The 27,891-nt window shown below is 41.7% G+C and overlaps 1 protein-coding gene and 1 pseudogene across 1 annotated transcript; both read left to right on the top strand.

The window, feature by feature from the left end:
• The first annotated feature begins 248 nt into the window (after positions 1-248).
• On the top strand, positions 249-3,975 carry SOG1 (NAC (No Apical Meristem) domain transcriptional regulator superfamily protein). Its single transcript, XM_089609232.1, has 6 exons — positions 249-477; positions 1,071-1,209; positions 1,795-1,981; positions 2,070-2,563; positions 3,195-3,608; positions 3,693-3,975. Exons 1-6 carry the CDS (start codon positions 470-472, stop codon positions 3,744-3,746), a joined length of 1,296 nt encoding a protein of 431 aa, XP_089465358.1. The 5' UTR covers positions 249-469; the 3' UTR covers positions 3,747-3,975.
• A 6,851-nt stretch (positions 3,976-10,826) lies between these two features.
• On the top strand, positions 10,827-16,511 carry LOC149402421 (uncharacterized; annotated as a pseudogene).
• Positions 16,512-27,891: the final 11,380 nt, after the last annotated feature.

Here is a 27,891-nt window from a genome sequence, read left to right as displayed (position 1 = left end):
ACATTTTTGTCAATAATTAAAAAACTCTATATTAAAAATAAAATAAATTTGTTTCGTCCATATTTTTCTAGTTTGTAATTATAATTCATATATATGCATATAAATAAGCATATAAATAATTATTATTTAATTTTTAAGACCATATCTATTTTAGTCTTTTGGCCATAATATATTTATTTTACCAAACGTTAAATCAGTTTTTGTTACCGGTAACAACTGTTTTATAAACAATTTATTAAACACAACGACCGTACGCCAAAAGGCGCAGTGATATTCAAGGAAAAATCTCGCTTTCCTATTGAGTCCGCGTCAACGGAGACTCGCAGTAACATTTAGAGAAACCACTCGCTCGCAAAAAAGAGAAGAAGAAGAAGAAAAAGAACAAGAAGGAGAAGAAGACAGAAATCAAAATCTTGTCTTGAAGTATTTACTTTAGTTTTGTGGGTCGACTCTTTCTTGACACTCTCCGATGGCCGGGTATTTCCTTTTTTTTTTCTGTGATTATTTTATTGGATTATTTTTCGTACGTAATTAACTCGTAATTAAAAGAAAAAGAACAAGCTCTCACTTATGGGGTTGGCTTTGATTATTTTTCCAGCCTAGATTGCTTTGTATTTGTTTTCAAAGGAAAAGGGGTTTTCTTTTCTGAAACTTTGGAAAGTTGAGAACTTTTCCATCACCTATATATTTTCTGTGGTACTTCTGAAGAAATCTTCCGTTTTTACGGATAAAATAACCTTACTGGTCGTGTCCATTTAGGTGATTGTTCAATTGTATTCGGGTCAAATGTAAACGAGTGGTTATGAACTTTCTTTGAAATAAATAAAAAATGCCAGTCTTTGATACGAACATCTAGTGTTAGAATTAACTAGGCATTTCAAACATCAGCGTCAACTCGGTTGTCAAATGAGTCATTGCGAATAAAGATTATGTAAACGGGTCAAGGATGTGTCTGATCAAGATGGGAATGAGTAGTTTTAACACTGCATTTGACCAATGCGTTAATAGTTTAGTGAAGCCAGTTATTTGACTTCTGGACGTGAGATTCTCGTTTGTGTTTGTTCGCGCAGAACGTCGTGGCTAGTGGATAGTAAGAGAATCGCGACAAAGATCAAAAGTGCATCATGCACGTACGAAGCTGAAGTAAAGTGGAAGAGCAACCCGACGAGATCTTGTCCAAGTTGCAAATACGTGATCGACAACAGTGATGTAAGGTTTTTCTTTCCTAGAAAACATTGGCTAGAGAGGCCATAGCGAAAAGTCATATTATGGACTATAAAAACTTCAATTTGTTTAGATAATTTGCTCACTTCTCTGTATCTTGTGAATAGAAAATGTTAATTTCCGGTGTTGTCTTAGGCATCACTAATCTTTGAATTTGCAATTTTTTTTAATAAACATATTGATGACTCTATACGAACATTGTTTCCTACTTTTTTGCTCCAAATGTTAATTCCGCCGACTTATCATAAAACCTTAATAATTATGCATATATATTTTTTCATCACTTTGGCTCCTGAACATGAGTTGGTAAAAAAAAAAAAAATCCACTTAAAATGAGATTTGTATGATAAAAGTTCTGAGCTTGGATTTGTCATTTACTTCTGAATAAAGTTTGTTTTCTCATGCGTGATTTGGGTTAGACAATGCATTTGCTCTTGTAAGATCTTCTCAATTCGAAGCTTTCTTCTTCTTGGGATCATTGAAAATGCAGTCTATGGTAATATATATATATATATATATATATATATATATATATATATATTTGTTCTTATGATGGGATAAATCTTCCAGGTTGTTCAAGAGTGGCCGGGACTGCCCAGAGGCGTGAAATTCGACCCATCCGACCAGGAGATCATTTGGCACTTGCTTGCCAAAGTCGGCGGAGCGGATTCGGAACCCCATCCCTTCATCAACGAGTTCATCCCGACAGTCGACGAGAACGACGGGATCTGCTACGTGCATCCCAAGAAACTACCGGGTGGGTGGGTTTAACCCGATCTTCTCCCCCTTCAATTTTTCCGGGTTTTTACGCCAAACGGCTTCGTGACGTGAAATTCTCCTTTCAGGGGTCAAGCAAGACGGAAGTGTGGCCCACTTCTTCCATAGAGCGGTAAAGGCTTACAGCGTCGGGACGCGGAAACGAAGGAAGATAAGGGACGGGGACTTCGACGTGCGCTGGCACAAGACGGGGAGGACGAAGCCGGTGAACCTCGATGGATCTCAGAGGGGTTGCAAGAAGATCATGGTGCTGTACATGGCCGCGGCGGCCAAAGGAGGCAAGACCGAGAAGACCAACTGGGTTATGCACCAATATCACCTGGGGACCGAGGAGGACGAGAAGGACGGCGAGTACGTCGTCTCCAAGGTCTTTTATCAGCAGAACCAACTGAAGCAAGGCGACGTGTTTGAAGGCGCCGCCGATGCCGTGAAAACGGATCCGCTCACTCCCACGTCTGTCACTCCGGACCCGCCTCGCGGCGAGCGGAGAGTGTCTGAAGTTGACCAATCCGGTGAAGATACAACTACAACTTCTCTGTGTACCGACGATCCCTGCCTACAGGTATATATATTTTTTTCACTTTTGATATCATATAATTTTTATAAGAGTTGATTTAAAATTGGCTGGACCATGAAAAAAAAAATTCTTTACAATATGGTTTTATTTTTACCAACATTTTCATTAACACTAAAATTTAAATGGAGCAACTTGATTGGGATTGGTTTTATTTTATACGAAATTAAGAGAGGTACCAAATATTCTGGAAAAAAAAAACCAAAAAAAGATAAATTCAATATGGAACAATTTAGCATTCATGGAGTTTGCTACGTTTTAGCGTTGTAATAAGTGATGATTGTTTCATGTCTAAATTAATGAAAGATGATTTTGAAAATATCAATTTTTTTAATGGGTGACGAAACTATTTGATTTTCAATATAGCCCAAAGTTACAAAACTTCGTAAGTACCGGGTGTCAAATAATTTTTTTGACAATGGTAAAAGCTGCTACGCTTTTATTGATGATGTCAAAACAAATTTAGTCAACATAACTTGACTATTATGCTTAGAACTTAAAAATCTTGGCTATTTTGTACAATATATCCATTTTATGAGGGGGCTAAATATAGAATTAGAACCAGTAGACACATTGGAGATTCTCTCACAAATGCAAGGTTTCCGTTGATGTAACTCAGTTTGAGGGCATCGAATGTCTGGAAGAAGATGCTCTGGATGAATGTGACGATGATCGACACCAAATGGACCCGCCGAACGAACAAAACGAAGGCCAGGAAGAAGTGGGTCCTGATGCGAACGGGAATCAGGAGGAGTCCAAATGGTGGGACAGCGAATCGCAGCATCTGCTGAATTCTCAGCAGCTCGCGGAAGGGCTGGCTCTGGTGGATGATCTCCTTCAAAGTCAGTCCCCGAGCAGAGACGAGGACGGTGATCACTCGAGGAATCCCAGGCCCAAGCTTGCCGATTATGCTCGCCTCGGAGCGGAGGATCTCAAGAAGGATTTAGAGGCGTGTCAGAATCTCGATCCCGACCCAGTCAACACTGATCTCCTCCTTGACACCCCTCCTTCCGAGTTCAGACTCAGCCAGATTGTGAGATTACAATTTTGAATGTTTTTTATTCCGAGGAGAGTGATTATAATATATTCATTTTTATAATTTTTTATTTTTTGGTAGGAATTCGGGTCGCAGGAGAGCTTTCTGGCGTGGGGTGGCAAGTTATCAGACTAGTGGTAAGCCTTTTGAGGCTGTGTTTTTGGGAGGGGCTTTGCAGTTTAAGCTTATCTTCGGGTTAAAACTTGTGAAGTCAGTTTTTGGGCAGCTTGAAATGTGGTAATTGGCGGCAAAGCTCCGTTGTTTTTTGGTTGAACGTATTTGTATTTGAGAATATTTCAAAGGGGCCGTGTAGCTATTTTGGCTCTCTTTTTGTTAATCAAGTGTGGGCTGTATTCTCAGGACATTATTCGTATTCATCCCAACATAACACTTGAATCGGATTTTAGGGGCTCAAAAACTTCTCTTTAACAAGTTCAAAAACGAGTGTTTCTTTTGGGGTAGTCCTCATTTATTTAAATCGTGAATGCGTGATTTTGATATCATAGACTGTCGAGAAATCTTAGATTGAAATATACTAGCTGAATTTATTTAGCATTTGCCAAAAAAAAATGGAGGGATTAGCAATGAGAATTTTCATTTTCTAGACCCAAAAGTTATTGAAATATCTCAATTAGACCCGCTAGTTAAAAAATATTCAAAATTGGACTTTTGTATCAATTTTAGGTGAAAATACACTTAATTCAAAATAAACCCTCTCTCCATCTATTTCCACCTCTTTCATTCTCACTCTCACTTTCTCTCCACACCAAAGAACACCAAATCCGACGTGAGCCCCATTCCGACGCCCAACCACACCAAATCCGACGAGTTCCAACGCCCACCACACCAAATCCGACCGAAACCACCATAAATCCGATCTCCACCAAAGTTTCAAGCTCTCTCAAACTTCCATAACTTAAAATGACAAAAAAAAATTAGTTTTTTTTTTTTTTTTTTTTTGGTTTTTTCATGGTTTAATTAGTGTAGGATTGATAGGATACAAGATTTGAGTGGTTATTAGTTATTTTATGTTGATTTGAATGAGATTTGGAGGTGATTTTTTTTTTTTTTTTTTTTTTAATCTGGGAATTTCCGATGAAGATCATCGGAATCCATCGGATTTGGTCGGATCCGACCGAATCCGATGGATTCCGATGGTCTTCATCGGAAATTTCCGATGGATTCCGACACGTTCCGACGAGTTCCGATGGATTCCGACACGTTCCGACGAGTTCCGATGGATTCCGACGAGTTTCCGACATGTTTGAATTTTTTTTATTTTTAATAATTTAAGATAAATAGAAAGAGTTTTTTCTAATAAAATATACTAATAATTAGTTGTTTTTTCTACTTAATGATTAGTTTTTTTTAATTATGAACAACATAATTAGTTGTTTTTTTCTTCTAATTAATGATTAGTTGTTTTTTTTAATTATGAACAACATTACTAATAATTATTTTTTTTTGTAATTAGTTTTTTTTAATTATGAACAACATACTAAAAATTAGTTTTTTTTTTAATTATGAACAACATAATTAGTTGTTTTTTTTTTCTAATTAATGATTAGTTGTTTTTTTTATTATGAACAACATACTAATAAGTAGAGAATGAATTTTGTTTAGTAGTGTTATATGGGTTTTTAAGGGTATTTTTGTCCAAAATTGGTACAAAAGTCTAACTTTGGATATTTTTTAACTAGCGGATCTAATTGAGATATTTAGTTGAGAAGAGAGTTTGTTGAGAATGATTTCGACTAATTCTCATTGACTTGAAGATTACATTATATATGAGTGATGATCAGTTACAAGACTAACAACCTGATCATTCAGTTATAACAATAATATAATTAAGCTGACTCAGACAATACTAAGCCTATATCACAATAGCCCCCCGCAAGCTAAGCCGGCTGAGCCAGGTTAAGCTTGGAGCAGAGATGAACGAACCGGGGAATGGGGAGTGGCTTAGTCAGTAAGTCAGCTAATTGATCATCAGTGGGTACATAACGGACTTCAAGCAGTTTTGCAGCAATCTTTTCCCTGATAAAATGAACGTCCATTTCTATGTGTTTGGTGCGTGCATGAAAGACAGAGTTTGAAGCTAAGGCTCCGGCTCCTAAGTTATCACACCAAATGACTGAGGGTTGAGGATTCAAATGGACTCCAAGTTCTTTGAATAGGGACTGTAACCAAAGAACTTCTGCTGCTGTAGAAGATAGTGCCCTGTACTCCGACTCGGTGCTGCTGCGAGATACTACATCTTGTTTCTTCGAGCACCAACTGATTAGACTGGATCCCAAATAGACAAGATAGCCTGTGGTGGAACGTCTATCGTCAACATTGCCTAGCCAGTCAGCGTCAGTGTAGGCCACAAGATTGAGTTGTGGAGCCGCTTCAAACTTGAGGCCTTGTGATGGAGTTCCAATGAGATACCGAAGTACTCTTTTGCAAGCATTCAAGTGTACAACCGATGGAGAGTGAAGAAACTGACTCAGCTTGTTTACTGCGAAAGCGATATCCGGACGAGTCATAGTGAGATATTGTAGCGATCCCACTATGCTTCTGTCGGTCGACGGCTAATCAAACAACTCGGGGTCTTCTTTACTCAGCGTCACACTGGGACACATCGGAGTAGGACATGCCTTTGCTTCTGTCATATTTGCTTTCTTCAGAAGATCTCTGATGAACTTCTGCTGTGTGACATAGATGCATGACTCATCACGGGAAACTTCAAAACCGAGGAAAAAATTCACATGACCAAGGCTTTTTAGTGTAAACTGCTTGTTGAGATCACTGATCACTTTGACTATGAACTGAGAATTGTTCCCTGTAACCAATATGTCATCTACGTACACGAGCAGGTAGATGAGAATTGAGTTGTGTTGATAGATGAACAGTGAGGAATCTGCTGTGGAGCTGACAAAGCCATATCGTGTTAGAGCGAGTCGAAGCTGATCATACCAAGCTCGTGGTGCTTGACGAAGGCCATATAAAGCCTTGTTCAACTTGCAGACGTAATTTGGCTTCTGAACATCGATGAATCCCTCAGGTTGTCCCATGTACACTGTCTCTTTTAGCTCACCATTTAGAAACGCGTTGTTTATGTCGACTTGCTGAATGTCCCAGCCTAAGGTAATGGCGAGTGTGAAGACTACCTTGATTGTAGACGGCTTTACCACCGGACTAAAAGTCTCAAAATAATCGACGCCAGCTGTTTGTTGAAACCCGCGCGCTACTAGACGTGCTTTGAACCGTTCAATCAAGCCATCTGCTTTGTGCTTCACACGAAATACCCAGCGGTTTGATACAACGCTCATGTCGTCAGTAAAAGGAACTAACTCCCAAGTATTGTTGCTGATGAGAGCTGTGTACTCTTGGTCCATAGCAGCTTTCCACGCTGGATCCGAGAGTGCCTCTTTGACAGTACCTGGTTCCTGCGCCAATTCACACAAAGCAGCAACTACTAATAGAGCTTTTGGTTTATGGATACCTAGTTTGGCTCTAGTTATCATAGGATGGGTATTTTGTGGTACAATGGCTGTTTGTGGTCTATGTGTGGTTGGAGTTGGATCAGGTTCTTGGAAAGGTACAATTGAAAGGTTATCATCTTGCACATAGGAGCTGTGATTTGGTTATGTAGTTGATTGTACTGTGTTGGGATGTGAAAAACTGTTTGAGGATGTTGAACGAGAATCAACCTGAGATATGAGTGGGATGTAATGTGGGTTGGGAAAAAAAAATTGTTGTGATTGATTGGAGCAAGTGAGTGGTGGTTTGAGTTCAAACATCTCAGTGTATGGAAAGGAATGTTCATAAAAAATCACAGACCGAGCAACATAAATTTTACCAGACTCATGTAGACATCTATAACCAGCATGTAAAAGACTATAACCCAAAAAGACACACTTTGAGGACCTGAAATTGAACTTGTGATTATGGTAAGGTCGTAGAAAAGGAAAGCACGAACACCCAAAAACTTTAAAAAATTTGTAATCAGGGACCTTTGAAAACAAAACTTCAAATGGAGATTTTAAACCAAGACATCGAGTTGGAGTTATGTTTATGAGAAAAATGGAAGAAACAACAGAATCCCACCAAAATTTCAATGGCAGTTTGGCTTGAGCAAGGAGAGTGAGAGCCAAATCTATGATATGTTGATGTTTTCTTTCTGCCTTGCCATTTTGTTGGTGAGTTCTAGGACAGGGATGTCGAAACTGAATACCTAGCTGGTTTAAAATTGGAGTGAGAGGCCTGAATTCACCACCCCAATCAGTTTGAAGACACTTAATTTTGGTATTGAATTGTGTTTTAATGAACTTGTAAAACCTGTGAAAGACTGACACCGTTTCAGATTTCAATTTGAGTGGAAAAGCCCAGGTGTATCTTGTAAAATCATCAATAAAATGCACGTAGTAACGATATCCATCAACAGATGTTTCAGACGACGGACCCCAGAGATCTGAATGAATAAGCTGAAATGGTGCAGTGGTTTTCAAACTGACAGGAGAAAAATGAAACTGATGCATTTTACCAGATGTGCAAGCATTGCAAAAACTCATTTTATTAACACTGAGAGGACATTTTACAGACTTCAAGACATGACACAGGATTTCTTTTGATGGATGTCCTAACCTTTGGTGCCAAATATTTACATCTGTAGTATTGGACATATTACTTGAGGTAGTGCAAACCAGGGATTTGACATTTGGTTTTACACAAACACATGACTCAGAATTCAAGCTACAATCAGTACACGAACTACTACAAACAGAGAACAAAGGACTTTCAAAACTTGAGACAAAAGCACGAATTTTGGACTTTAAACTCTTGAGATGAGATGACAATCTCGCGAGATCAAGCTGGTATAAACCGTCTTTAAGAATGGCTTCCAGAAGCACCTTCGATGTTGCCTTGTCCTTGATAAAACATTTATCATCGAAAAATTCAATTAAAATGTTGTTATCATGAGTGAATTGAGATATGCTCAAAAGATTTTTGGTTATTTGAGGGACGTGAATGACATTTTTTAGAGTAAGGTTTTTGTCATGGTTCTCAAGCTCTAAAGTAGTGTTGCCAATATGTGAAATAGCGAGTTTAGAACCATTACCTACAACGAGCTTTTCATTGCCTTTGTAATCGTTGCTGACGGTGAGGTTGTTAAGCTCCGATGTGATGTGGTTCGTCGCGCCACTGTCAAGATACCACTCTTGACCACCATTGGAGTCGTTGGCTGATCCGGTGTAGGCCTGAGGACTTGAATTGACTTGCTGTTGTGGTGCGCTTTGACTGCCTTGAAAGGTGACATCAAATCTATGGAAGCACTTTAGCGAAACGTGTCCAATTCTACCACACAGCTGACAGGTTGGCCTGTTTCCACGGCCTGAGTTCCGTCCTCCACGACCACGGCCTCGACGTCCACCATTTGATCCGGAGTTCGCACCATTGTTGTACTGTTGTTGCGAATTCGATGTGTTGTTGTAGCCTCCTCTTCTGTACGCCGCGTTCGCCATCGGAGCATTCAGAGGATCGGCGTTGAAGACTGATTGATGCGCTTCAATGCGCATTTCTTGAGACTGGAGTGCGAATTGCACTTCTTGAAGCGAGATCTTGTGTGACCTGCTTGTGAGATTGACTACTACGGACTCGTATTCTTGACCTAATCCGCCAAGAATGTAGAGGATCAATTCGTCGTCAGTGATTACAGATCCGACGGAGCCGAGATTGTCGGCAATGTTCTTCATCTTGAGGATGTACTCATCGATCGACTGATTGCCTTTCTTTTGCGTCTGGAGCGAGAATCGCAGTTGCATAACTCGTGCTCGTGAGTTCGTGTAGAACGAGGCTTGGAGAGTTGACCAAACAGACTCTGAGCTTGTGCACCTGTTTACGTGACCTAGCATCGCTTCAGAAATCGAAGAAAACAACCATGAGAGAAGAAATTGGTCCAATCGAGTCCACAGAATGAATTCCGGATTCAGAATCTTCATCGGCGCTCCATCGGCACCGGTAGAATCGAGAGTCTGACTCGGACACGGAGTTTTTCCGAGCAGAAATCCGTCGAGTCCATGAGCTCTCGTGGTGGACATCACTTGTGTGGTCCAGAACTGGAAATTGTTCCGATCGAGCTTGAGCTGTAGAGGATTGATGTGTGGCGTGAATTGCTGGTACAATTGAGCCTGAGACGAGATTGACGAGGAAGCGGAAAGCGATGGAGAAGAGAATAGACCAGCCATGGATGAAGAAGAATTAGATGAAGAGAAGTTCGCCATTGTAGAGGTGTGCGAAGCTCAGATCGGAGAGTCGAAAAAAAAATTGGGGAAAAAATTTTTTTGAGAGAGAAACTTGGCTCTGATACCAAGTTGAGAAGAGAGTTTGTTGAGAATGATTTCGACTAATTCTCATTGACTTGAAGATTACATTATATATGAGTGATGATCAGTTACAAGACTAACAACCTGATCATTCAGTTATAACAATTGTGGATACCAGAATAAATCCTTGTAATTTGGGCTATTTCTCAAAGGCCCGATTTACATCTTGGGCCCCGATTGGTGAATAAAATCCAACCAAGCCCAGCCCGCTCGGATTAGGATTACACCTACAAGCCAGCTCGCAGCATCGGCCTCCTCAGCTCCGAAGAAGCGGTCTCCGAGCTGACCACCCCGCGAGTCCGGAAGAAGCGGTCTCCGAGCTGAACACCCCGCGAGTCCGGGAGAAGCGGTCGCCGAGCTGATCACCCCGCGAAGGAATAGGCCAAACCACTCCGCATACAGCACCGCAGAACGCTTCAGACCGACCACGTGTCCACCAGATCGACGGAAGAGGAGCGACGATCTCATCTATAAATAAAGGAAACAGCGGATCTCGCAGGGGACATCAATTTTCATCTTTCTGTACCTTCAATATTCTGTATTCCTAAAATATATTCTGTAGTTCTATGTACGATCGTGATCAATTATAATAAAAGTTATTTCCTCAATTTGTTTCTATTATTATCTAAGTCGTTCTTCGTTATTACTCCGAAATTCAATTCCATTTACGACGAATTCTTGAGATCCACACCATATAAATAAGTCGATATATTCAATATAATAGATATAATATCGTGATTGTTGAGGAACGGATTTCGACACCAACAATTTGGCGCCGTCTGTGGGAATTCACTCGAAATCAAGAATTCTAACCTCGAAGAATTGAGTTAATCTCAAATCACGAAGTATGGCTAACGAAAATGAACAAAATGAGATGAATCGAGAGGTTACCTCCGAGATCAAATCTCTTTTGGAAACTCTGGTCGCTGGATCGACCGAGAATAGAGAATTCCAGCAATCTACCCGGACTGCCTTGGAATCGCTGGCTGCCGAACAGGCCGCGCTCAGAGCCGCGTACGCAGCCGATAAGGCTGCAGCTGAAATCGCGAACTCATCAGTTCGACCTGTCAGCCTGGAGACAGGGGATCGAGCTCTCCCGACGGTGACTAGTTTGGATTTCTCTAGGATCCCGGTCACCCCGTCAAGGATAGGATCATCCTACCCAGTATTTCAGCCAGGGATGTATTCACATCCCGGAGTGATCACCCCGGGATCCTTGCCGAGCTCCAGCAGGATTCCTCCTCCCCCGGGGGGATCGCCACCTCAGCCCACACTTCGTCCACTTAGCGCTGAAGAAAGGGAAATCCCATTAGCCCGATTCCCCGCTTCATCTGATTCCCCCGCGAGCTCAGACAAAGCTCCAGCGCAAAACCAGCCAGTCACTAGTACTGCTGCTGCCGTCGCTTTCGTGACCCCAGGAGGATCCGAGCTGGTGACCAACAGGCCCGAGCTGACCGAAATGGAGTTGTTTCGCAAAATGGTAGACGACAAATTTCGCGCTGTTCACTCAAAGATGCATTCTGCCACTAGCTCGGCCCCTGAAATCGACCGTCTAGTAGCCGAAACAGGACGAACCCCCTTTTCAAAAGATATTAGTAGGGTCAAGATTGGAGATGCGGGAAAGGTCCGACTCCCTAAGTATTCCGGTACGACCAATCCTAAGTCTCACATGACAGCCTTCCGAATTGCCATGGGTCGAGCTCATCTTTATGAACACGAACTCGAGGCAGGATATTGTCAACTGTTTGCCGAAAACCTAACCGGGGCCGCCCTAGATTGGTTCTCCAGGCTCGAGGAAGGCTCGACCAGCAGCTTTCAAAAACTGTCTACCGAATTCCTTAAGCATTACTCTATGCTCGTTGAAGACGAGGCCACCATGGCAGACCTGTGGAATACCCAGCAAACTAATTCCGAGTCCCTCAAAGGCTACATGACTCGCTTCAAAAGCATCATGGCAAAAATCCCGAACATCGATAACGATTCGGCTTTGACCGCTCTAAAAAATGGACTGTGGCATGATTCTCGTTTCCGAGAAGAGATGATAGTCAACAGGCCACCTACCATTGAAGATGCGATTCACCGCGCATCAAACTTCGCAAGAGCCGAAGAAGAAAGGAGTTTCCTGGCTAAGAAACATGGTATCAAGAAAAGTACACCGGGAAGTCTAATCCCCGGGAACTCGCAAGGGGTAGGACCCAACAGGAAAGGGAATACAATCCAAAAAAAAGCGGAGGCCCCACCAGGCTTCGCGTTCAATGTGAACGATGGGAATCGCAGCGAAGCCACTAATAAAAAATGGACTAGAGACCCTAATGCTTACTGCGAATTCCACAAAAGCAATGGCCACAGTACACTCAATTGCGAAACAATGAGAAAAGTCTTAGCAGAAAAATTCGCTAAAGGGGAGCTGAAAGGAATTGACTTGGGACCCCCTCCCAAGAAGAAGACTTTCAACTCACAACCCCGAGGAAACCCTTCTCCCGGAAAAAGGGGAAGAAATGATGAGCAGGATACTCAACCCGAGCCACAAACAAAACCTAGAATCGATTGCATTATTGGAGGTTCGAAGTTCTGTAGGGAATCGATAAACTCCATAAAGGCTCATCAGCGTCAGCTAAAGAACACCTCTACTAGTCTTCCCACGGAAGGTGAAGACGAAGTGTTAATCTCCTTCAAAGGAAGTGAGGTAAAGGGGCTGGTCGCGCCACATGACGATGCCCTGGTTGTCGAACTAGATGTATCAAACTGCATTGTGTCTCGGATCCTGATCGATGGAGGAAGCTCAGTGGACGCGATCTTCAGAAAAACTCTGAACAGGATGAACATCGACGAAATCGACATTGAGAGAGAACCAACAGAGCTGACCGGTTTTAACGGACTGGTAACGCCCTCTATGGGAGTAATCAAACTCCCTGTCCAAGCAGCCGGAATTAATAAGCTCGTCGAGTTCGTGGTTCTCGACTGTCCATCACCCTTCAATATGATACTTGGGAGGCCGTGGATTCACGGTATGAAAGCCGTCCCGTCCACATACCACCAATGTGTTCGCTTTCCCACTCCAAATGGGATCGCGGAAATCCGTGGAAGCCAAGAAGCATCTCGAATGTGTTACATGAGCAACCACAAAATAAAGAAAGAATTGTTGAACGGTGCCCCATAGCAATTAACGACTGTCGGAACCACTGTTTCCACCCTGCAAGACACAAAGGGAGGGGAGGAACATGTGGAAGAACAAGATTCCCCTCGTCCCGAGTTAACAACACAAGTACAGCTCGATGGATCTAACCCAGATCACCATGTTGGGATCGGATCCGAGCTCAAAGGAAAAATAAGAAGGGATATAATAGCCTTCCTAAAAAGAAATAAAAATACATTCGCATGGTCCACCGAGGACATTCCAGGCATAAGCATCGACGTGGTGTCTCACCAACTCAACGTTGACCCTAGCTTCAAACCCATCAAACAAAAACGGCGAAAACTCGGCCCCGACAGGTCCAAAGTGATCAATGACGAAGTGGAGCGACTACTGAAAGCCGGATCAATCCGAGAAGTAAAATACCCGGATTGGTTAGCAAACACCGTAGTAGTAAAAAAGAAAAACGGTAAGTGGAGAGTGTGCATCGATTTCACTGACCTCAATAAAGCTTGTCCCAAGGACAGCTTCCCTTTACCACACATTGATCAGTTGGTCGAGGCCACAGCTGGGCACAAAATGCTCTCCTTCATGGACGCGTTCTCAGGATACAACCAAATCCTTATGCATCCGGACGATCAGGAAAAAACGGCATTCATCACAGACAGAGGGACTTATTGCTACAAAGTAATGCCCTTTGGCCTAAAAAATGCCGGGGCCACGTATCAACGACTCGTAAACGAAATGTTCTCCGAGAAAATCGGCAAGAATATGGAAGTATACATCGATGATATGTTAGTTAAATCACTCCGAGAGGATGATCACGTCGAACATTTGGAGGAATGTTTCAAGGTATTAAATAAATATCAAATGAAACTGAACCCCGAGAAATGCTCATTTGGAGTATCTTCCGGAAAATTCCTAGGATATTTGGTCACGCAACGAGGAATCGAGGCGAATCCTGATCAAATCCGCGCATTGCGCGAAATTCCGTCCCCCCGAAATAAGAGAGAGGTACAAAAACTCACAGGCCGTATAGCTGCCCTTAATCGCTTCATCTCTCGGTCGAAGGATAAATGTTTACCCTTTTACCAGCTCCTGAAATCAAACAAGGAGTCAAAATGGAACGACGAATGCGAGAAAGCATTCCGTGAGCTGAAAGAATACTTGGCCAAACCCCCAATCCTCGCGAAGCCCGCAATCGGAGAACCACTCTATCTCTACGTGGCTGTGTCGCACGCTGCCATAAGTGGCGTTCTGGTTCGAGAGGATCGAGGAGACCAGAAACCAGTATTTTACATTAGCAAATCCCTTGTCGACGCTGAGACAAGGTACCCTGCTATGGAAAAGCTCGCACTAGCTATCGTCACTTCAGCCCGGAAATTAAGACCGTATTTTCAATCACACACGATCGTTGTAATGACAACCCAGCCGCTGCGAACCTTCCTCCACAGTCCAAATCAATCCGGAAGGTTGACTAAATGGGCAGTAGAGTTAAGCGAATACGACATCGAATTCCGAGCAAGGACGTGTGCAAAATCACAAGTTCTTGCTGATTTCCTTGTGGAGTTGCCGAGAAATGTGACCGAAACCAACCTCGACGAGGGTGTTTGGACCTTGAACGTAGATGGCGCCTCATCGAAACAAGGATCTGGCGTGGGGATACGTCTGGTGTCACCCCATGGCGAGGTAATCGAACAATCATTCCGACTCGACTTTGTCGCGTCAAACAACGAAGCTGAGTACGAGGCTCTAATCGCAGGTATGCAACTAGCTAAAGCCTGCGGGACAAAAAAAGTAAGCGCATATTGCGACTCCCAACTTGTTGCTAACCAATTTAGTGGAGAGTTCGAAACAAGAGACGAACGTATGGAAGCCTACGTGAAGGTAGTACGGGACCTCGCAAAGAACTTCGAAGCCTTCGAACTCACAAGGATCCCGAGAGGAGATAATACATCCGCCGACGCCTTAGCAGCTCTGGCCTCAACATCAGACCCCGGACTCACTAGAGTCATTCCGGTTGAATCAATCAAACAACCTTCTATAGCCATTAACATTAACACAATAATGACAATAGAAGTGGGGGATTGGAGGGACGACATCCTGAAATACATCAAAGAGGGAAACGCGCCCGACGACAAGTCAAAAAGGCGAAAATTAAAACAAATTTGCGCTAGATTTTGCATCATCAACGATGTTCTTTTTAAAAGGAGCTTCGCTGGACCATATCTAAGGTGTATCTCCAAGGGCGAATCAGCCCGCATTATCTCCGAAATCCACGAAGGGGATTGTGGGAACCACGCCGGCGGAAGAGCCTTGGCCATAAAAATCAAAAGGCAAGGATACTATTGGCCAACGATGGTGGAGGACTGCGAAGAACACTCCCGACGTTGTGATAAGTGCCAAAGGCACGCCCCAAACATAAAACAACCCGCCGAGGCGCTGTCTCCAATCTCGTCCCCATACCCATTCATGAAATGGTCAATGGACATCGTCGGACCAATGCCTGCCGCCCCTGGTGGATTAAAGTTTTTATTAGTCCTCACCGACTATTTCTCCAAGTGGATGGAGGCGAAAGCCCTACCCCTAATCAAGGATATCGACGTCCAGACCTTCGTATGGAAGGACATCATATGCCGACACGGGGTCCCACAAGAGATCGTCACCGACAATGGCGCCCAGTTCATATAAAAAAGGTTTAGACAATTCTGCTCATACCACGGAATAGAACTGAGAATGTCTACACCTAGATATCCACAAGGCAATGGCCATGCCGAGGCCGCCAATAAAACTATCGTAAACTCTCTAAAGAAAAGACTCGACGCTAAGAAAGGTCGATGGGCTGACGAGCTTCCGGGAGCCCTTTGGGCCTATCGATCCAGCCCTCGGCGCCCTACCGGAGAAACCCCATTCTCCCTAGTGCACGGTGTCGAATCAGTCATTCCTGTAGAACACGAAATCCAAACCATAAGGACGATGTGTGCACGCGAGAATGAAGACGCCAACAACTTGGCACTCTCCGATTCCCTCGACTTCATCGAGGAAAAAAGAGATCGAGCTATGGTCAGAATGTTGCAATACCAACAGAGCATCGCCAGGCACTACAATAAAAACCTACGCTTCCGCCACTTCATAGTAGGAGATCTCGTTCTCAGGAAAACATTCCAGAACACAGCAGAGCCTAACGCCGGAAAATTGGGAGCAAATTGGGAAGGACCCTACCGCATTACGAAAATGGTCCACCCAGGAGTTTACGAATTAGAGACTCTGAATGGAACACCCATTCTAAGGTCTTGGAACATCATAAACCTAAAAAATACTACGTCTAAACCACGTAGAACCCCGAATCGAACTACGTCACGGCTTGATCCCATTCATTGGGTACGTAGGCAACCTTGACTCCAAGGCTCAGCCCCATCCAAAGTTTTAAACACGAGGTCTGTAACGCGACAGACAACGAGTAACGGACTCTTGACTCCGCTTGGTACCCCATCACCACCAACCGAGTCATCAACCTTCACAGGATCAAGGACGGACCCTTGATATCCTCACAGCATCGAGGCTCTCAGTATGATTGGGTAACACTAAGATGGGATCCCTTTGAAATACTGAAAATTAAGATGGGATAAAATAAAACGCAAACACCTCCCATAGGCATCGAGGCCATCAAAGCGTCTGAATACCTCACTAAAGGACCATTCACACGCTCTTGAAAACCAATACATAAAACAATACTTCACAAATCGAGAGTATGATCAGAACACGTCTAAGTCCGATGAATATCGAGCAGCGGGCCGAGATAAAGGCATCACTCCTCGGAGATTCAGACACACATTAAGCACAATCGGGACGCGAGTTTTTACAACGTGTCACCAGAAAAAGAAAAGGAAACAACTACGGACCAAAACAGTTTCTTTGAAAAGCAAACCCGAACCATTCTCGGCATAGGACTGATTATCCAGTATGTAATCTGCCCTATAACAAAACCATAAGGACCAAGCTAAAAACGCTTAGCAGTTCCCACGCAACCTATAATCAACGAAATAGTTCACCAAGAAATGCGAATAAGGACTGATCAAGTTGATACAATAAATCATCAGCCAAATGTTGTTAGAAGGCTTAGCAAAATCCTGTAAACGACTAGGCAGCAGACTGATAAATCAGCTCGGCAGTATATTGAGCGAACTGAAAGCTCGCCTGTGACGAACTCAATTAATACATGCGTACGGAGAAGAATTCCTCATGTGTAACGAATGGATCCAAACTATCCTACATAAGAGCAGTCGAAATAAAAAGACTTAGCAAAAATCGAGGAATCACAAATGCACGGAAGCCAAATAAAAACTCCGACCCCGGAGTCAAACAAGAGTACGAGCTCGATGAAAGCGACCCCATGGCCAAAATCATCAGAGCAAATAATTATTACAAAGAAAAAGGCATAATAGTCTTGCCCAAAAACAGACGGGCTCATAATTATTCAAAAGAAAATAAAACAACTAGAATGAACTGTGAAAATCCTTAGGCTCCGGACTCGGGAACATCTTGGACGACCTCGGTCCCCTCAGGTATTCCCGCCATAGCCAGACCAGCGTTCGAGCCATACTGATCGATGTCCATCGCCACCGAAACATCTTCAGAGCCGCCATTGGGGGATATCCGCTCCGAATATGGAGTGAAAATCACATCCTCCGCACCTGCGAGGTCGGGAAGAGGATCAGCGGACAGATCCGCGGTGAACTTGGCAATATCGTCCTTCGCCTCCTGAAGAACTTCGGTGGCATCATCGAGCTCGCCAGCCACCACGTCCTCCAGCACCCCGGCCGCAGCACGGCACTGATCAAGCCTCCGCACGATCACAACCTTCTTTTCACGAGCTGCGAGGTGAGCCTGGTATTTAGAGATAATGCTCCGATACTTCGCAGATGCGGCCTTCCGACCAGACCGAGTAGCCTGAGCCTTGATCATCTTGGCACTCTTCTGCATCTGAGCGATAAGAGCGTTAGCCCGCTTGGAGTCAGCAGCAGCTCGATTGGCAAAGACACTCAAATCCTTGTTGCTCGACTCCAGCGCGGTGACCCGATCCCGGTGCTCCTCGATCTCCGATTGAGCAACGCTGAGCTGCCGCTCCTTTTTTGACAACTCTGAACGAGCTGCCTGGGCCTCGATGCCAAGGTCACGGAGCATCTTTTGGTCGAGTCGAGCATGCTTCAGCTCGTCCTCCTTCTTCGCCAGCTCGCCTTTGAGCCCGGTCACCTCTCCCTCCAAGGCTTTCACCTCGGCGTTACGCTCCCTCGAAGCCTCCAAAGACCGTTCCAGTTCGCGAATCCTTCTCTCCGCCACTCGGATCTTGTGCTCATAAGCATAAACCCCCTTGTTGATCTCTGCTTGATACTTTATTAAGACAAACACCAGACGAGATCAGCAACGATAAAAAGAAAAATATATATATATATATTGGATAATATACAAACAACTCAATAAGAGTTAGTACCTTCGTGGCCGCCATAGACATCCCCCTATAGATGTTGGCACCCCTCAGAGCCCTTACTTTGCCCAAAGGCGCAGTAGGGTACCTGATCTGCCTCATCATGAAGGCTGATGAACTGCCGTCTTCGTAGATGGGGTGGTTACGCTCAAAGTGAATCACCACTTTGTTCGGCTTCGAGTCCGATTTAGGCACCTCGTCAGGGGACGTGGGACCCGAAGAAGTCAGCTCGCCGGGACCAATCACCGCGCCCCTCTCCTTTGGAGCAGCACTCTTTGGGAGCGAGCTACCTTCAGTATCCACCATCCCGTCCCTTTTGGCGGACCCAATCGGAGCAACTGATCCCGGCAGTTCGACAGTTGCCTCACCACCACTTCCCACGTAGCTGACCTTCTCCTTCTTTTTCTTTTTGGCAGCCCGTTTCTCCTCCTTCTCCACCTAGGCGGCCGAAATGAAAACGCCCTCCTTCGAAGACTTCTTTCCTTTGCCCTTCTTGGCCACGACCTCGACCTCGGGAGTCGGCTTAACCACCCCGGCCTTTCTCTTCACAGCACTCACAGGCGATCGCAACGCCACCTCGGGATCAGCCTGGACGGGTTGAGGACTCTTCTCAGCGCGTCCCTCGACTCCAACAGCATCAGGCGGGCCAGGCGAGCTCGCCCCACAAGTATCATCCTTCTCTGCTGTTCGCTCTGGAGTGGTCGAACCGTCGAGGATTTGGGGTACCTCGCCTTTCTGTGCATCCTTCTTGGCTTGACGAAGTCTCTTCTTCTCAGCCACATAGTCAACTTCGGCATCCATGTCACCCCGCTTACAATCCTCGCCTATGGTTAAAAATTTTTAAATAAAAAAAAAACATTCCAACACCTTCTGCAAGTCCAATAAAATAACAGGTTATACTCACCAGGAACACCTCGATCAATCTCAGGACGAGCCCAATAACCCGACTCGACGAAACGATCTGAGTTGAAGTGTTTCCAGTCCAAACTTCCAGTTCGCAACACCTCGAGCTTTCCCAGGAACTCCGCGTCAACCTTGGGCGCCGTGATTTTCGCTATAAAAAATATATATATAAAAAATCACAAAAATCAATTCTTGACATATCATAAAAAGACCAAGTAGCGAATGACAAATCCTAATTCTATACCCGGAGAAGAAGCCCACTCGAGGCATAACCTTTGATGAAACGAGCCGACCGAGTGCTCATTTATCTCAAAGAAAAATCTTCTCCGACCCCAATGAGTGTCTTTCTCAGGTAACCCCTCTAAAACACCTCGACCCGCAGCATTAGCAAGATAAAATGTAACCGGGGTAAGTTTGGAGTTACGTTTGATATGACCTAAACGAACCAGGTCGGCCACCGTGAGCTCGACCTCGTTCTCCTTGGCTAAGGTAATCAACCCAGATATTTTCCTAAGGAAATTGGGGCACATTTGGGGAATGGATATTTTTAGGGCTTCTAGATATTCTAAAAGCAAAGGGTCCACAGGAAATCTCAGCCCGCAATCCCTGAAAAAGATTTCATATACGCAACAATAGCCCGCAGAGGTATCTGATGCTGTAAACTCGGGACTAGGAAGGGCTAAGGCCACGTTCTGAGGAATATCAAATTCATCGAAAAAGTCGACAAGTTCATCCTCAGAAACCGTGGTGGGACCTCTGAGGTCCTTAGAAATCTCATCAAGCTTTTCTGGAGTGTTTTGGGTAGACATTTAAGAAAACCTTTTTTGTAACCCGGTCAGAAGTAAGAAAAAGAAAACCAGTGAGATGAACGCCTAGAGAGATAAGCTCTGACGAGAAAAATAAAAAGAGTAAAAAAAAAAAGAAGACGAAAGATACCTGATTTTGAATCTTCGAGGGATTAAAAACGAGTAAATCGATTAGAATGCGAAAAGCCCTATTTATTAATAGCGATGGGATGGCAGCGTCGTTTCAAATTCCACTCAAGTAGGAATCATAACTGATTCGGCCTAGAAAGGAGAAATTCAGTTTGACACCTGTCATTATGGACATCATGACTACTACACGTGGACATGCAAGTTCGGGATTCAGTTCGAAAATTCGGGCTCAAAAATTTAAAGCACACTTTATATTCGCATAAATTAACTATGCTTTGGGGGACTTATTGTGGATACCAGAATAAATCCTTGTAATTTGGGCTATTTCTCAAAGGCCCGATTTACATCCTGGGCCCCGATTGGTGAATAAAATCCAACCAAGCCCAGCCCGCTCGGATTAGGATTACACCTACAAGCCAGCTCGCAGCATCGGCCTCCTCAGCTCCGAAGAAGCGGTCTCCGAGCTGACCACCCCGCGAGTCCGGAAGAAGCGGTCTCCGAGCTGACCACCCCGCGAGTCCGGGAGAAGCGGTCGCCGAGCTGATCACCCCGCGAAGGAATAGGCCAAACCACTCCGCATACAGCACCGCAGAACGCTTCAGACCGACCACGTGTCCACCAGATCGACGGAAGAGGAGCGACGATCTCATCTATAAATAAAGGAAACAGCGGATCTCGCAGGGGACATCAATTTTCATCTTTCTGTACCTTCAATATTCTGTATTCCTAAAATATATTCTGTAGTTCTATGTACGATCGTGATCAATTATAATAAAAGTTATTTCCTCAATTTGTTTCTATTATTATCTAAGTCGTTCTTCGTTATTACTCCGAAATTCAATTCCATTTACGACGAATTCTTGAGATCCACACCATATAAATAAGTCGATATATTCAATATAATAGATATAATATCGTGATTGTTGAGGAACGGATTTCGACATCAACAACAATAATATAATGAAGCCGACTCAGACAATACTAAGCCTATATCACAATATATTTCCATAACTTTTGGGTCTAGAATATGAAATTTCTCTTAGCAATTCCCATCTTTATTTTTCAATTTGACATGAAACTCGATGTATGAGATCTAGGTCTTCATGATTTTTTTGTGTTGAATTCACTATCATAAATTCATTTCTATAATGCTGTGGTTACCGCTGCAGTAAAAAGATGGTTAACATATACTTGGCAGATATATATCGTTATACAATAAATGTTCATTTGTGAATAAATTGATGATTTTCAAGATAAATAGCACTGAAATCGATGGATTTACAGTCATAGTTTGTCTAAAATTGTGAAATACCAAATTTCTGTATAAAAAAAAAGTGCAAGTAGTAGGTGTCAATAATTTTGTTGACAGTGTCAACATTTAAAAAAAAAAAAAAAAAACCTATATAGATTTGGCTTTTTTTTTTTTTTCCCCCTAAAAACATAAAAATTTGATTATTTTACTAATTAATAAATTTTAAAATAGCTATTTTGTGTATCTTTCTATGTATATCATTATTCTAGATTTTGCATAAGATGGTTAACATAGTAAGAAAATGACTGACGAATTTACGTTTATGACCCCTTATATCAAATTGGGTAATCTAGCAACGTAGTTAATTTTATACATGATTTTAAGGATGTAGCCAACGTTTGTTAAATTTTGTACTCTAGTCATTTACATAAATAAACGGTTAGAAAATATCGAAAAAATTCTTATGTAACAAAAATCATAGAAACCAACTACTACCAAACGTTTTAGCCATCAAACTTATCGCGTGTAAAATAAAATTGAAATGAACTAAAATTAACCCAAGAAAACTTGATATCGCAACTAATTGGACTACAAAAAAGGAATGAAAATATTATGGAATAAATGGGATATCGCGTGTAGAACAACGTAAATTAACCCAAAAATTTTTTATATCGCAAATAATTGGACTATAAAAAAGAAAAGAAATTTTATGAAATAAATCAAGTTAACATGTATTAAAGCTACATTATTTGGCTGCGATAAAAACGTTGGCTACATGTTTATGTTCAATTGATTTTAATAAAAACTAATGTAGCAATTCATTAAATGACTAATAAAATCACGTCATCATTTGTTGTTACATTTGAAACTTAAATGAAACGTTGATTAGATTGCAATACTAACGTTTGAATTGGCTTAATCCGTGTAATTTTTCATAAAAATTTAGCTTAACATTGGTAAACCCGTCTACAATTTCAGACATAAACAATTGAGCTCTCAATCAACCAAGAAAGGTAAATCTTAATAGATATATCTAAACATTCACACAATGTTGATATTTGTCCATAAGTCCGAATCGGTACAATATTGCTCATAAGTTTCACAAAAAATGGTTTATTAATTTATTTAGAATTCAAGAAATGATGAATTTTCAAGTTTTTTCTTCTCCAGCAACCATTCCTATTGGAGAAAAAAAAGGCTAGAATTGTGTATTATTTTGTTATTGATCAAATAATATAGAGTAGATGATACATCAATCACACGTGAAAGCATAATGAAATTGTCATTTCAAGACTATTTATGTGACGAACTTCATGAAATGTAATGATATCTATAGATATCATGTAGTTATAGAGTCATTGAAACTTTGATTCTTTTTTTGGCTGATAGAATCTTGATTCTCGTTAAAAGCATATACAGACATAGCTTATTAATTTCAAACTTTACTATATATATATATATATATATATATATATATATATATATATATATCCACACCCCTGAATAGCTCGTTAATCATAAAATTAGAAACATGGCTGGCACACTAAAATTTTCGGTAGAAAATGGCTATTTTGTGATGGTTTCTTCCATCAAGAAAAGACACGTTTTTCTTTTTAGTAGTGGTTTACTTGCTATCTGACATCATTTTTGGTATATATATATATATATATTTTTTTTCTAATAGAGATATCTTCTGTTATATTTTGCTCAAAAATTTAATAAAATAAAGTAAAAAAACACATCTAATAAAGCAAACTTAATCTCCATCGTTAGCATGAACAAGCAAACAACAAGTCTTTATACCAATCCGTCCATTATATTCAAACATTTGTTAGATCGATTAGATCCAAATCACGCTCATCTACCACATACCTCAAAACTCTGACAAGACAATTGGAAAGACTTATGTGGGCCACAAAAAAGTAAAATTATTTGAAACAAACTCAGGCTATGTCAACACCAAGGAAAACACATAACGGATTGGTCACATGTTATCATTGATAAGTACAGCAAACCCTTGAAACATATGCACTGAATTTAGACCGTTATAAGAGGGGGTTTCTCGAGCCTTCAAAATCAAATGGGCCACATTTGACATTTACTCCTCACAAAGCACAGCTCCTTCCTAAATGGGCCAACACTAATGGGCCTAGGCCTGGGTGTTTAAGCCAGTGATTAGGGTCCCATATTTGCCTGTTCAATTGAGGCATCATTGCTTTTTAGGAGAATAGTCCAAATGAAGAGACCTAACATTAGAAAGCACAATTTGATACTATTTTAACTCAACACCAAGCATGTTGTAGGACATGTCTCTCTGCTGGACTTAAGAGTATAAGGTGATTCTTTCATTATTTTTTGTAATGTAATAGACTTGTAGCTATATCTTCTTCTTTATTTATTTTTTTCCATTTTTTTTCCTTAGTTGGAGACACTACCCAAAAAATTGAGAGACTAGATATTGATATTGGTGGGTGGGTTCAATTGTTTAAGAGGTTGTCCTATATCAGTGCCTCAAAGTTCCTTCTTTGATGGTAATGATGTAGCTAAAGAACAAGACATAGAGGGGTGTAAAACACCCTGGCAAAAATTGGATCCATTTGATTTTTCGTGAAGAACATGAAAACCCTATGATAATCATCACTTTTTATTTATTTATTTTTTTGCTTTGTTTTTTTGGTGGATTTTGTTTGTTATATAGCCTTTTTTTCCTTCTCAAATGTTGGTGGTAGTGGTACACTACTATGCTGCTTTATTTATTTTGTGTAAAATGATTCCATTTCTTTTTCAGAAGATACATTTGACTGGATTTATTTCTTTACTAACGTACGTCGGTGGAAAAAAAATAAATATCTAAAAGGACATTTTAAAAACGGATACGAATGTGTGTTTTTATTTATTTAGGGGCATAAACAACGGACACACGATAAAATTAACATGTGCTTATTATTGATCGTCAACTATGTAAATATATCTACCGAACAAAAAACCTGTTAGAAAAATCTTTGAAGTTGAAGACGTTGAGGCTTGAATCATGCATGAAAACGCTTTCCTTATAATATTTCATGTACCTCAAAAGTGTCTTAAGGTTCTGAACAAGAATACCACAGGATACGACAAGCCATATTCCGGACTGCACTAAAACAGAGTGACATCCGAAAATAGGCAAGAACAATTTTCTGGGAAAAGTGTTTCGAGGAAGAGAGAGCAGCTTCGAATACTGTGTACTGATTTCTGAAACCGAACTCGGTGTATAAAGAAATCGTACCTGTTCGTGAAAAGGTTCGACGAACAGACGCAAACGACACGACCGTTGGCCAAACGACCGTTCGTTTCCGAAATGACGTGACTGTCCATTCAAACGATCACAAAAAATAACCACCGAAACAGGAGACGCGACTGTTGGCGAGAATCGCCGCGAGAAGCCTGCGGACCGCGCCGTTTCGTCGGACTTGCCCCGAAGTGCCAAAGTGCGCCTACAAAGCGCCACTAAAGCCTCTACGCTCGAGCCCGAGCAGGACGCCAGACGCCGGTGGCGACACCGGCGATGTGAGAGTGAAAGGTGGTATAGATATGCCACCTCACCTCCACCTCACATCCACATGGCATAGTCCCTCTACCACTTGTTTATTAATGGTTATTAAATAAAACATATATAAGGTGCTCAAAACCTTTGTGTTTATTTCATGTGGGACTCTTTCCCACTCACATACACACTCTCTTAACAACAACACAATATTTCGTCTTTTAGTGAACAACTTAAAATAAAAGCTTTAAATCATTAAATCCCTTATTTAATTAAAGCTTTTTTTTAACAATCCCTCACTTGTTCAGAAAAGATAAAATAGAATCCAGAAGAGAAACAAATAGTATTAGTACAGATAAGTATCTTTCGATTTGAACTTATCCTTAGTATAAGCAACACAAGACTTTATCGGAAATTAGGTAGCTAGGCTTTGAACCTATTTTCCTTGTGACAAAGTCGGTGTTACTCAATACACACCATTTAGTGTTCTTTGCCTACATCACACGCTTAGCACCGTTAATGGCCATGTGCTCATCCTGTCTCGTGAATTTTTCATGAGAGAAAGTCCAACTCTCACTTTGGGACGGCACTATCCCGAAATTCACATAGGTGAAGTTCTTACATCATCTCTGCTACTTATAGATACTTGTCCTCAAGACTGAACTTCATTAAGAGTGAAAAAACTCAACCTCCCGTTGTAACAGTCAACCTTATTATATAATGTCACGAATATCCAAATCAATGACTTGTTCATACCCATTGAACCTAATGTTAGTCATTTCCTAACCTTAGGTTGGGTTGCATCATTGTCAGATCACTACTCAAGGAGTTTAAGACCCATACCTCTCGAGGTCGATTTCACCAAATCTCTTGCAAGAGGTTTAGTGAACGGATCAACAATGTTAAAGCTTGATCTCACATATGTGAGCGAAATGATTCCATCCTTGATCAATTTCCTCACATAGTCATGTCTAAGACTAATATGTCTAGACTTTCCATTATACACTTCACTGTATGCTCTCGCTAAGGTTGATTGACTATCACAATGTATCGACACGGTTGATATATTGTTTTTAGCCAATGGAACGTCTAAAAGAAGATCCCTCAACATTCAGCCTCTTGACCTGCGGAAGCCAGAGCCACGAAGTCTGATTCCATGGTCGAATGAGTAATACACGATTGTTTCTTTGATTTCCAAGAAACTGCTCCTCCGGCAAGTGTAAACACCCATCCTGTCGTAGATTTGTTATCTCTGACTTTCGATATCCAACTCGTGTCAGTATATCCTTCTAGTACGGCTGGAAACTGACCGTATCGAAGTCCAAGATTTTTGGTTTTCAAAAGAAATCCAAAAATTCTCCAAATGGCCTTCCAATGCTCGGCACTTGGATTGCTAGTAAATACACTCATTTTACTAACGGCGAATGTATGTCTAGTCGAGTACATTGCATCAAGTACATAAGGCAACCAACGACACTAGCATATTCCAATTGAGCCACAACCCTTCCATCATTCTTTTCAAGTTTTACACTTGGATCAAATGGGGTGTTCACCTCTTTGAACTTTAAATGTTTGAACTTATCAAGCACTTTTTCAACATAGTGTGATTGACTAAGTTCATAACCCCCATTGGTTCTACGAACCTTGATACCCAAAATAGTATCAACTTGTCCAAGATCTTTCATTTTGAAAGTGGAAGATAGAAACATCTTCGTTTCTAGTATTCCTTTCATCTCATTGTTAATGATCAATATATCATCAACATAGAGACATAGGAAGATCACAAGGTTACCACGCACCTTTGTGTACAAACACTTGTCACAAACGTTAGGAACAAATCCATTCGAAAGTATGACCGAGTCAAACTTTTGATGCCATTGTTTGGGTGCTTGTTTTAATCCATATAAGGATTTAACAAGTATGCAAACCTTTTGTTCATTACCCGAAAGCACATAAACTTCCGTTGCTCCATGTAAATCTCTTCATCGAGATCTCCATTTATAAATGCCGTCTTGACATTCATTTGATGAACATTGAGGTTATACAAAGAAGCCAAGGCAAATAACACTCTAATTGTGGTTGTCCTTGCTACCGGTGCATATGTGTCAAAGTAATCAATTTCTTCCCGTTGTCGAAATCATTTGGCTACTAATCTAGCCTTGTAAGTGTTAGGAGTACCACCACTATGGTACATCTTTCAGAACACCCACTCACACCCAATGGGCCTCGACCCTTTGGGCAGATCGACAATCTCCCAAGTGTGTTTTGAGATAATAGAATCCATTTCATCTTGAATATCATCCTTTTAAAAGGCATAGTCCAAAGAAGCCACAGCTTCATTATAAGTATTAGGATCATTTTCAACGAGAAGAATTATAGGAATCTTTCGAGCAAAATTCTCTCTATTTCCCTCTACTAGGTAAAAAGAAAGAAGTTGAGAATCTATTTCATTAGGTCCTAAATCCTTAGTCTTACGAACTCTTTTTCTTATCCGAAGTTCGGGTTGTTCTACAACTACTCTAGAAGAACTTTCCTCTAGAGGTTCTTCATTAATGGAATTTTGAGATTCCTTTTCTTTCGAGTTAAGATTCTCAAAGAATTCCACATCTTGGGATTCTACTATCACATTAGATTCTAAGTTTAGAAGTCTATATGCCTTGCTATTCGTAGCATAGCCAACA

Source organism: Urtica dioica, chromosome 3, assembly GCF_054948205.1.
Source record: "Urtica dioica subsp. dioica isolate 48M chromosome 3, U.dioica_male_clone48M_v1_H2, whole genome shotgun sequence".
NCBI lineage: Eukaryota > Viridiplantae > Streptophyta > Magnoliopsida > Rosales > Urticaceae > Urtica > Urtica dioica.
This window is presented reverse-complemented; position numbering and strand designations above follow the sequence as displayed.